Here is a 12,050-nt window from a genome sequence, read left to right as displayed (position 1 = left end):
AAGAGGCCTAGGTTTACTCCAGTCCCAAGAAGGGCTGCTTTTCCCCTTCCTAAACCACCAGCCCCTGCCCTGGAACAGGTAATAGTCCCTATTTTTCTACCTCACCCCCCTCACCCCCAGTAGATATCTGATGACCAGGAAAATGAGTTGAGAGTAGAGGTAGGTCTTTGAGTCTCAGGGACATCCCTGGCCTGCCCAGTGTCTGCTGCAGACCTTTGGAAGAGGACTGGTGGAATCATGGTGACTCAGCTGAACCCCCAAAACTTACTCAGTGTAAGGAACCAAAGGCAAGTGAGCTTCAAATAGCAATCTCTGCCTGTCCCCATATAAATCCTCCCAAGGCTCACACTCAAGATTTTTAAAAAGTTCCAACTCCTCCAGCAGGTGAAATGCCACCTGTAAGTGGCCATCCAGCCTTGATGGGGGTGCTTCTAGCCAAGGAGACCCCACCTTTCCCAAGATGACAACACACTTAATTTTGCATAGCATCTGAGATTGTAACTAAGGTGGTGGGAGCCCTTGGTTACTTGCTGTGTTGTGTTGGCCAGTGTTAACACTCACTTCCCCTTAACAGCCCTCCAAACCCAAAAGGGTATGTCAAATCCAGTCCCAGTCCCCAGTTCCTTATGACTGAGCCCCTCACCCCGCTGGATGTTCCTCTCCAAGCAGGCAGGTGCTTCCTTACACCCACTCCACGCAGGTAGGTGTTGAAAGGCTAGGACTGAGGTAAATTTCCTGTGGGCAAAATGAGCCCAAGGCACCCCAAGGCACGGCAATAAAATAACTCATTCAAATCCAAGCCTGCAACTGCCATGTGCTAGGTCCTCCTTTATCATTTTGGCACCCCAAACACTATCCAAAGGAATGAAGACAACAGGCTGGGCGGGGCAGACTGGAAGGCCCTGAGCCTTGGCTCCCCAGAAGAACCGCTGAGGCTACACAGGTGTCGGCAAGGCTGGGCCCATTGCTATTCAGCCAACAACTAACACACTGCAGTCTTTTCAGAAGTAATACAGCAGGAAGTTCAGGTTCCTCTGCAGAAAACCTCCACCCCGTCCCCTCTAAACTCAGCAAACTGCCAGCATCAAGGAAGGGAGCTATAGGCATAGCTATAGGGATGAGATGTGGCCAACCACAGTCACAGCCCTCTCTGCCCTCCTCCTCAGGACCTGCACGGTATACAAGGGGAGAATCTTACTGGCAAAGTCAAACCAAAACCAAGTAAAACCAGCTCCACCATCAATGTTTCTTGAAAAAACGGGGTTTATTGATTTTTAAACTGCAAATAGTCGTTACAAAAAGTTTTTTTTTCTTTTAAATAAATTCACACAAAGAAAGAGAAATAGAAAGCGACGGTAGTGACCAGCAAGAGGAATAATAATTACATTCATCTTAATGTGTGTGTGCCAGTTCTGTTTACATTAACATTGGAAAACTCCAGACCTGGAATCCAGAACCTCAAATCTGTGAATGGAATGTCTTGAGATGGGCACGTGGAAGTCAAAGGGTTTCTCTCTTTTTTTTTTTTTCCCTTTTAGAAGCTATACATAAAAAGTTGTTTTCCTTCTGTACTGTCACAGAACTTTTACATACATTCTCAGTCCTAGTTGTGAAAGGCCTAAAGAGAAAGAAACTCAATTTGCAGTCCGACACAAAGGGGGGAATTTCTAAAATAAATAATCCAACAGTTTTTTGCATTTTTTTAAATTAATTTTTCATTTTTTTAAAATAAAATAACCAAAAAAGTGTAAAGTTACAAAAAAATGTCGTTGAAGAATAATATATTAAAACTGTGGAAAAAAAGGAAAAAGACACGTCACAAAATTTTAAGATTAATATGAAGATCATAATTTAACATAAAAGAATATATTCTATGGATTTGTCATCCCGATAAATATGAACAAAATTAACAAAAAAAGCATAGTTTGGCAATAAATACGTTTTGATAAGTTAAATAAGCTTTTTTATATTGATGTGCAGTGACAAGCAAAATTTTTGCTCTCCAATTTCTGAAAGTTATATGAAGTTTAAAACCCAGGGAAGAAAGCATGGCGTGAGTGCTCTAAGGATAGACCTACGGTATTCTAGAGCAAAAACCATTAAAGCTACTTCTACAGAAATCGTTTTACACAGATATGTATGTGGAATGAATACCATTAACTGCTCACCCCTTACTTTTTTTTTTTTTTTTTAGCTTTTCTCTCATTTTTTTTTTTGTTATTTTTTTAAAAAGATGTCACATATGAACTGGGGAACTTTAGCACCAAAATCAAGTCTCTCCTAGTCCATCTAGCTTCCCCTTCCTCCCCACTTAAAAAAAAGAAAAAATTAAATCACAAAGTTCCACTTAAGTCAAAATCTTCATCCGCTTTTTCAGCCTTCCTTCCTGCAGACCTACACAAACCCAGGCAAGATTAGTCAACAGGGATTCAGATCGGGAAGAAAAAGGTTTTGAATGTCAAGACAGATTTCCCCCAAAACCCTAGTCTGGCAACAACTCTTCCAAGGGGCCAGGGAGAGGGGACAGGTGGAGAGGTGCCGCCGGGAAAAGGGGAGGAATAAGTGTGCGGGAGACTGAAATGAGGGAAGGTGCAGTTGTGTCGCCAGTGGAGGGGGCTGCTGGTTCCGGGTCTCCACCCCCCCATGGGCAGAGGCTCCGGGAGGCCCACGGGTGCCCTCTGGCGCTGAAGAGGTAATGTAGTCACAGTGACAAAGTTAGATTACAAGGCACTAAGTTGCTTCTGTAAACTGTTACTGCTTTTTCTCTTGTGATTTGGCACTTAAGGCTTAAGCCGAGGGGGAAAAAAAGGCATCTACTGACAAAATATGGGACTTGTCTGTTATGCATGGTAAGTGGGCTAAAATCCATGGAGGGGGTTTCAAGCCAGAAGAAGCTACTGACAAATTGACTTGTCCTTACGTTAGGTGGGGTTATGAGGGGGAGAGGGAGGGGGCATTCTGAGGTGTTGGGGGAAGGGGTTGAGCTTAACCTTGTGAATGTAGGGCCTGTGGGGAATTGGATGGGTAGGGAGAAGAGGGTATGGGATGTGGGTGCAGGGAAGGGGCTGGAGTAGGCAGGAGGTCCCTCCCTACCCTGGCTTAGTCATCTGAGATGGAAAGTCTGCTGAAGATGGGCAGGCGTCTTGAGTTGTCCAAGGTCGGGGAGTCTGAGCCACTGTGGCTGCTGCTGGAGCTGCTCAGGTAGCCCTCCTGGTCCGAGAGAGAATCCTGAGGGCTGGGGGGAGAGTCAAACATGTGAGGGGACTCGGACATTGGCCGGAAGAGGAAGGTGGTTGGGGAGCCACCCCCGGGCAGCCCCATGCTAGGGGCAAAGAGGCTTGCCAGCTCCTGGCTGGAGAAGGCAAAAGGGTTATTGGTGCCATCGGGCAGGGTAGGTGAGCCCAGGAGGTCATCGGCGCTCAGAATAGGGGGTGGGGTGATGGACGTGGGGCTGTCCAGCAGCCCGGTGGCAGCGGCGGTGGCAGCGGCACTGGGAAACCCAGCAAAGCTAAAGCTATGCTGGAGGCGGGGACGGTCAGCGGAGAGGTCCCGGGCCCCGGCCAGGGCACGGCGCTCTTCGGCGTTGTGGATGAAGTGACAGCGGGGCCCGTAGGGGCAAAAGCCGATGGTGTGGAAGGTGCGGCACAGCTCCGTCTTGTACTTGGGGTGGCGGGTCAGGCTGCGGAGCTCGTGGATGCCGTGTGCGAACTGGCACTTGTCCCCGTACTTACAGGCACCGTTTTCCTCAAAGGGGCGGCACAGCTCCGTCTTGTAGCGGCTGGAGTTGACCTGGCCGCTCCCGGGCTGCTTCTGGGTGGGCAGCAGCCGCTCGCCCCCTTCCGAGAAGGAGCGGTCTCGGAAGCGGCTGTCTCGCGAGCTCAGAGAGGGGGCTGGCTCACCCTTGAGGCTGCTGAGGAGCTGGTTCTGGTGGAACTTGGAGCTGGGCAGGGTGACTGAGTGCCTCCGAGGGAAGCCCCCACCAGCAGGGGTGCCCACTGCCTTTCTGTCCAGCAGGCAACCCCCTGCACTGGGAGCACTGTAGTTGAGCATCTTGTTACCCTGGAGAGAGAAGAGAAAGGATGGTAAGGACGGAGGAAATCCCACCAGGATGTCCACTATGGGCAGCCCCCTACACAATCACAAACGCCCGCTCCTTCTCAAAGAACTCATCTCTACCTCTGCTCTAGCAAGCTCCCTTGCTCTCTCCCTCCCATAGGCCATTCACCACAAGATCCAGACTGTGTGACAAGCACACTGCTCCACGCTGACTCCTGCAATGCAACCCCCATATCCTCTGTCCCCAAAGCTACCACTTTAATCTGTAAAGTTCAACTTCTTTACTGGTCAAACAGATTCTTCAACTCAAAATATCTCACACAACCCGGACCTCTCTAGATTGCCACCCCCCACCCCCCACCCCACCCCCCGCCGCAACAAAAACAGGTAAACCTCAAAAAGGAGTCTATTATAGGCTAGTTTAGGTCCCCTTCTAATCAGTCTCTGCTTAATTGATACCCCCTCCCTCAAGACCTGGCCTAAGACTCTCAAATTTCTCCTTCAGAAGTGTTCCCTTCCTTTGGCAACAGGTTTTCAGACTGCCTTTGCTTTTTCTTGTGGGGAGGAGATTGGGGGCCTGGTCTGAGGTTGAGGGAGACAGGGATGTGATTCCTGAAAATAAAACTCTTTGCCCTAAGTTCCCAGAAAAGATATTTTCTACAATAATCTCTCACCATTTCCACTCACCCCCAGACCACCCCGCCCCCTTCACTGAGAAGATGCCTTTGCAATTAGTCTTCTGGCTGCAATAGCAGGTTTGGATAAGAGCTCCAGTGTTTAATCTTTAACGCAAAGCTGCAGATGGAAAGGCAAAGGAAAGCACCAACCCCCCTACCCACCTCCTTGTCAATAGCAGATTGGGGGTGGTGGGGATGGGGGCAGAGCCACCAATGGCAGGTTTCTGTTCCAATAGGACCCTGGTCACCTGCCCAAATATACCCAAGATTTGGAAAGGGTGCAGGTCAGGGACCTAGGAGTTAGTTCCCAGCCCATGTGGGTGTCATTGTGCAAATTCTAATGTTGGTCCCTTAGGATCAGCAGGCGGGGACCGGGAATCTGTAACTGCAATCACCCCACCGAGAGGATTACAGGAACCCAGTGGAGAGCTGGTTCCCAACAATGAGGTTCATTTAAAAAGTCCTGAGGGGGGAGGGGGCCAAAGAAAGAAATAGATCAAAGAGCCGGGAGAATTGAGAAAAGAAGGAAGAAGTGTTGGGGAGCTCTGGCAGCCCGGCCGGCAAGTGGAGTTTGGGGATGTGCAGGGAGGGAAGGAAGCTGAAAAATTCAAACTTTTTAAACGTTACTCTTCAGCTCCTCGGCGTCCCTGCACCCCAACCCTGCAGCCCTGGGGCGTTGGCAGCTGCACCAACAGGAGCAGCAAGCTGGGAAAACAGAGCAACATGACCCGACGTGTTAAGAGAAGGCAGAACACTTCAGCAATTAAAAAGTAGCCCAGCAGCTTCACCCTTTCAAATTGGGAGGGGGAGATTGGAAAGAAATTTAACAACATCCGTAGGCTTTTGCTATGTATATTTAAACCGCAGTCCTGGAACATTCCGAGCTTAAAACTTGCTTTTTCAACACTGGCTGACAAGCAACATGTTTTAAGGAGGCCCCCATTAAATCCTTACTCGCGGGACTCTTAAGTTCAAGCCAGCATTTCGTCGCCACCCGCCCCCCATCCCCCCCCCGCAATCGACGAACCGCAGTGCCTCTGCAACACAGGTAAGCGGGTCAACCTGAATGCCTCTTTCACCCCAAAGTTTGCTGCACGATCGGCTATCGCGGGAAGAAGCCCAGCGGAGCTAGGGCGGACTCAAGCCCCACTGCAAACTTGTTCTGCAACATCTTTTTGAATCACAACTTGGCCTTTCTTCCTCGCATAGCCCCAGCACCCCGCAAAGAGTGGAGGAAAATATCGTCCCGAGACTCACTTCCCCGAGGGATCTCCCACTCCCAACCCCACGGGTGGGTAACGCTGCTGGACAGACCTAGGACGCACACTGGGAACCCGATCAGACCAGCGAACCTGGGATCCAGCAGCACGTTACGTAAAAAGGAATCGCCCAAAACTTGTCCCAATCTCAGCCCTCCCCCCGAGGCCCCCGGGCTGCCCTGCCAGGCAAACTTCGCCCCTCAAAACCCTGGCCTCCAGATTCACATGTAATCCCCGCCAGGAACTGTTGAAACTCAAAGGGTGGGAAGGACGAGGCCAAATTCCTTCAAACTTGGGAGAAATGCGGGAGGAGAAAAGAATCATCTCGCTGCACCACTTACCCACTGCCTTCCAAGACTCAAACTTTTGGGGATTATTTTTTAAGGCAAAAGAAAGAGACTTTTTGAAAAGCAAATGCTCCGCCCCCCTTTACCTTGCATAAAACTTCGCTCAAGTCGAAGATGGTGGCAGACACGAGGGTGGTGGTCATTCTGTGCGCTCGCGCGGGCCAGGGGCGAGGATCTGGTGTGTCGCGAAGGTCCCGATGCGGGGAAGGCGCAGCCTCTCCTGTCTGGAGTCCCACACGCCAGTTCCCGGCGCCCCTCGCCTTTCTGACTCCGGGGCTAGGGCGCGCAAAGCCCAATTTATAAAGTTTCAGATTTGGTGGGCCGGGGGGAGGAGGAGCTTTAAACTTATTTAAATGAGGAAGAGGAGGAAAAAGAAGTTGATTGACACTGGAGTTGAATCAGCCATGCGGTCAGGCGGGGAGGGGGGGGCAGGGGGAGGAGAAGAAACTTTCAAAAGGAAGACGGGGGAGGGGAGACGAGAAAAGAAAGCGGAAAAAAAAAAAACCCCACTCCAAGCCGCGCACAACTTTTTTTTTTCTTAAAGAGGAAAAGTTTCGAGTCGGCTGACTTCCCTACCCGGCGCTTCAGGCGCCCCTCTCCCGGGCTGCGCGGGCGCAGAGCGGGAGGGGCGCGCCCCCTCCTTTGTCAGCCTCAGAGCGCGGCTGTGACGTCACTCATTCCACTCCCTCCGGGGTTCTTGTTGTCGTGTTGTTGTTTTTTGTTGGGCAGGAAGGCGGGCTCGACTTTCTCTTTTTGCCAGCGGGAGCTGAAGCCCGTCCTTAGCGCCCGGTCCGCGGTTTCCATCTTGAGCTGGTGGTCCCCTTGAAACTTCCCCAAGTGTCTGCACAACTTACCTTTTCCCGACTTCTCTTCTACACTCGCCTGCCCTCCGCAAACCCGGCAGGCCGAAGACATTAGAAATTTGGAACGCACAGAACGTTCAAGTCTAGGATTTTATGTTGCTGTTTTTTTTCAGCGGGGCGTAGGGTGGGGCGCAGTGCGGGGGGGGGACTAGGGAAACTTTTTCCCCCAGGAGGACACGGCCTGGCGGGGGCGAGCGCGGCACAATTTAGCGCGCCGCACGCGTCCATACTCGCGCTTGCTTTGCAGCCGGCGCTCTCCGGGTGTGGGCGGGTGGGGGGCGTCGCAAAAAAAGACCACAACCATGGCCGATTGTTTTACCAGGCCTAGGCGTGGCGTTTCTTTTCACGCATCCAATCTTTAAACTTTAGTCAAGAAAACCCTAATCCTTCCTGAATGCCCCTTCCTCCCAGAAAAAGCCCACCGAGCAACTAACTCACTACTTTCCACGCGCGCTCTGATTTCTAGGCGGCGCCACAACCCTCCCTCCTCCTCCATCCTCCCCCCACACACCTCAAGACTCTAGAACAATGAAAAAAGGTTACTTTGGTAAGAATGAAGGTAAAGAGGTGGACGGAGGCGGCACTTTAAACTTGTTACTTCTCTCTCGCCCCCATGGGAGTGGAACGTATGGCTTGTCACGCTGCGCCGTTTTGGCGGGAGGTGGAGTGGGGGGCATGGGAGCCACGAAACCGAAGGGCCCGCAAAGGAGCATGACTCCCTTGAAAATGGTAAAATATATCCTGTTAGGTTTGGATGCCACCCACCCAAATAAAAAGTTATCGTGTCCCCCACCCGCCCCTTACGCCTTGGCCCGAGTGCTGGTGTGATGACCCAGGCGGAAGTCGCAGGGCTGCGCTTTTTTCCGATTTCCACGCGGGCCCCGCCGCCCCCTCGGCCCTCGCACGTTTCTTCCCAGCACTCGAGGCCGCCGAATCTGTTATGAAACCCGGTGCTGGTGTGGCTAAGATTGAGTTCCATTGCGATGTAATTAGGTCACCCCATCATAAGCACGTTTCTTTGGAAAGGACGGGGCGGGCAGAAGAGAGCGCTCGAGTCACACTCTCACCACCCCCAACACACACTTTTTTTTTTTAACGCATTTCTTATTTATTCGTCAACATCTGGGCAAACCCTTCCAAATCACAACTGTTTGAGAAACCGGTTGTTTTTCAACTTTGCGAAACACAACTTTTGCTGCAGCCACGAACCTACGTGATCCCAGCGGGGTCGGCTTTCGTTCGTCTCCTCTGCCTGAAATGGATGGCCCTCACTTTAACCCGGCTGCTGCCCTGCAGCCGCCTGTTGCTTCCCTCCCCCTGCTCCCATTTTTCAGCTTTTCTTGAAATCTGGCAAGCGCCAGAAAGGGAAATAACTTCCATCCACCTTAATTTAAATCATTCAAGTGTAGGTTTCTTTCTTAGAGGGATGTTTGCTCGTTCTTTTCCCAGCCCAAGTGGGTGTTGGGGCGGGGGGGAAGATTTCGTGCAGTTTCTTGGTGATGAGGTAATGAGTTCCAGATTTCAGGACAGAGCAGGGTGCGCGTTGAAACCACAAGGTTAGTCTGAGTTCTGATGTGAAGCTATTTCGGTTTTTTATTCCCCCGGCCTCCACCCATTCCTGCTCCCCCACCCCCCAAAAAGAAAGGGCCGGCGGGTCTTTAACTCCCGAGGGTTCGCGAAGCTCAGCTTGGGAGACCGGAGGAGGGGCTGAAAAAAAGCAAAGGGGAAGGGGACTGGGAGCGGGCGGGGCCCCTTCCCGGCCCAGGGCCTGTCCCCGCGGGGCACCGGCTATGCCCCTGCTTCGGGCGACGCCGCTTTCCCTCCAAGGCTGCGGGACCGGCCAGGAGCACCATCAGGCGCCCCAGAATGGCTACAAAGTGGGTTTTTCCAAAGAAAGCTGATTCCTCGAATTTCCTCGGCTTTTCCAACTCCCGGCGGCCCTCCCCTCCCCTCCCCCTCTCCCCAGGGGCGCGGGCTCCGCAAGGCTGCGGCTGGCCTAGCCCGCTCGCTCCCGAGTTGTTTACCGGCCCCGCCGACCGAGGGTTTGTTCCAGCTCCCAGAGCCTGTCTCTATAATTAAACTTTTTTAAATTGTCGGGTTGAAACGTCATTTCGGGGACTTTCCAAGGGTGAGGGAGCCGAGAGGAGGGAGCAAGTCCCTTAACCCTTCGCTGACCCGGCGTCCCCGCCGCGGCTGGCCGGGGTGGGGTGAGGGCCCGAGGGCGGGAGCCGGCCCGCCCCCGCCCAGACGTGGTCGGCAGGTGCCCAGGGGTGGCGGGAGGGCGGCCAGCCCCTACGGGGCAGGAAGGCCGAGGCTAGGCGTGCGCGGCCGTCCCCCGCCAACTTCGCGGTGCAGCCGGCCCTCCCGCTCCTTACCCGCGCAGTCCCCAGGCTGGCCGCGGCCTCACCTGCACTGCCGCTTCCGACCGGGAGGCGGTGGGCCGGCTCCTCTGTCCCGGGCCCGACTTCCGGGCCCTCCCCATTCGCCTGGAGCGCGTCCCTTCGAGGGGAGGGGCGGCCCAGGTATTTTAGCTTGGAGGTGGGGGTGGGGTGGGATGTTCGGTTTTGTGCAAGGGGGAAAGTGAAAGTCTTCGGAGTGAAGGAGGCGCTGCGGATATACATATTCATCGGCCAATCTGGACCCCAAACGCACCTCCGGGCAGGTGAGAGTCTAGAGCACTGGGCGGCAGAACCCAGACGGTTAGGCCTAGTCACAGGCGTCAGCAGGGTACCCGCTCCTGAGAGTCCTGCAGTGTTGCACTTCCTCTCAGGCTTCAGGTCATTCGCAAAATCCCCCAAATTCTTCAGGTGGAGAGAGAGAGACCCCTGGAGTTCCCTAGTTTAAAGTTCGGAATACTGATTTCCCGGCCCAGATGGGACCGGGAATCTGCATTTTTGGTAAATTTCCATCTCGCGACCCAAATACTAATGTTTGAGAATCAGTGAGCCAGAACATTGAAGTTAGGCAGTCCTGGATCCAAATCTTGGCCATTTTCTAGCTATTTTCAAGTCACTGACCAAGGCCTCAGTTTCTTCATCTCTGAAATAGGAATCATAACTGCCTAAATTTGGCCCATAAAGTGCCTAGAGTCATGCCTCGCTGAATATATGCCAGGCTGTTGTATGTAAACTAAGGCATTTGGCAACCCTTATTACACCACAAAACAAATTCTGGGGCTATTCACTTGGCAAAGGATTATTCAGTGTAAATTTTCATTAAATGGTCAACTGACAACTTACAAGTTGATCTGTGTCACTCTCTAGCCTCCATCCCCAGCCCTGGATAAGGCAGGCCCTGAGGCCTGGAAATGGGGAGAGGGCCCTGGGCTTGGAGCCTGGGGGACAGTAAAGTGGTTCAGGGTAGGGTGATGGGGATTTGTTGCCCACATCTGAAAAATACCTGATTACTGACACAAGTATTTCTGTAAACAACTACATCACTGAGGCCTTGTGGTAGTCTATAAAAGCCAGACTGTCTTATCTCTCAAAGTCCTTAAGCCCTTCAGAAAGCTTAGTGTATATTACTGAGCTGTCAATATTCTCCTGAACAAGACAGGGGCCTCAGGAGAGGGCACTTTAGGGTCTATCATAAATGTGGCCCTGCAGGGTGTCTGGAATCTTTGGGTTTGGGAGCAGGCCGCCTCCTGCAAGGACTACTGAGAATCCAATCCCAGGTCCAGCATTGCCCTGGGGGGTCTAATTGCCCAGGTCTCTGCAAGATGTTCCAACTGTCAGTGAAGTTATAAGGCCAGCCCACAGCTACACCTCTCCACCCGACCTAACCTAGGCCCCACCTAGAGCAGTCAGGCATAATGACTCTTACTAGAGGTTAGATTTTTTTCACTCCCCATCACCACTTCTCCCACCCTCCAAGGAACTCCCTGTGCTCTAGTCCTTTTTAGATGAAAATGAGCCATCTTCCTCCTACTCTGGGGCCTTTGCACATGCAAATCCTTCTGTGAGAATCAACCTTCCTTTAGCCCAAGTAAATTCTAAATCATTCTTTAGAACCCAACTCAAGCCTCACTTCCTCAGGGAAAACATTCCTGATGCTTTCCTTCATCACATAGCAGTGTCCCTCCTCTCTCTTAGGCTCTCATGGAATGTTCATTTCCTTCAAAGTAGTTATTTCAGTTTGTGAGTATACATTCATTCCTGTAACTTTTTTTTTTTTTTTTACTTTTCAATTTAACATACAGTAAAATTGATCTTTATTTGGCATACAGTTCTATGAATTTTAACTTATGAATTGATTCATGTAACCACCACCACAATCAGGAAACACAACAGTTCCATCGCCCCTCAAAAACTCCCTCATACTATCCCTTTGCATTCAAACTTTCTCCATCTCTAATCCCTGGCAACCCCACTGATCTGTTCTCTATCATTGCACTTTTGTCTTTCCCAGAATGTCATACAAATGGAATCATATTATATGTTTGATTTCATGCAGCATATGCCTTTGATATTTAACCATGTTGTTGCATGTATCAATAGTTCATTCCTTTTTATTGATAAATAGTACTTCACTGTGTGCTTATACAATAGTTTATCCATTTCCTGTTGAAGGACATTGGATTATTTCCAGCTTTGGGCCACTATGAATAAAGTTTCAATAAACTCTCATGTACAGGTTTTTGTGTGAACACAAGTTCTTCTTTTTTTTTGAGTCTCGCTCTGTCACCCAGGCTGGAGTGCAGTGGCGCAATCTTGGCTCACTGCAAGCTCTGCCTCCTGGGTTCACGCCATTCTCCTGCTTCAGCCTCCCGAGTATCTTGGACTACAGGTGCCCGTCACTACGCCCAGCTAATTTTGTTTTTGTATTTTTAGTAGACATGGGGTTTCACCG

General features: G+C 51.3%; 1 protein-coding gene and 1 pseudogene across 2 annotated transcripts; both read right to left on the bottom strand.

Moving 5' to 3' along the window:
* Window positions 1-1,473: 1,473 nt before the first annotated feature.
* ZFP36L1 (ZFP36 ring finger protein like 1) lies at window positions 1,474-8,278 on the bottom strand. Its single transcript, XM_033187634.1, has 2 exons — window positions 6,426-8,278; window positions 1,474-4,059 (listed from the first exon to the last, which is right to left on the bottom strand). The coding sequence occupies exons 1-2, from the start codon at window positions 6,480-6,482 to the stop codon at window positions 3,100-3,102; spliced, it is 1,017 nt and encodes a 338-aa protein (XP_033043525.1). The 5' UTR covers window positions 6,483-8,278; the 3' UTR covers window positions 1,474-3,099.
* Window positions 7,305-10,987, bottom strand: LOC117069422 (annotated as a pseudogene). Its single transcript, XR_004431537.1, has one exon. The product of XR_004431537.1 is annotated as an uncharacterized LOC117069422 (transcript).
* Window positions 10,988-12,050: the final 1,063 nt, after the last annotated feature.

This window comes from Trachypithecus francoisi, unplaced genomic scaffold (genome assembly GCF_009764315.1).
Source record: "Trachypithecus francoisi isolate TF-2019V2 unplaced genomic scaffold, Tfra_2.0 Lachesis_group3, whole genome shotgun sequence".
Lineage (NCBI taxonomy): Eukaryota > Metazoa > Chordata > Mammalia > Primates > Cercopithecidae > Trachypithecus > Trachypithecus francoisi.
This window is presented reverse-complemented; position numbering and strand designations above follow the sequence as displayed.

Coding starts and splice junctions, on each gene's coding strand:
- ZFP36L1 (XM_033187634.1), bottom strand. CDS start 6,482: ATGACCACCACCCTCGTGTCTGCCACCATCTTCGACTTGAGCGAAGTT. Junction 4,060..6,425: donor TGAGCGAAGTTTTATGCAAG/GTAAAGGGGGGC, acceptor TTCTCTCTCCAG/GGTAACAAGATGCTCAACTA.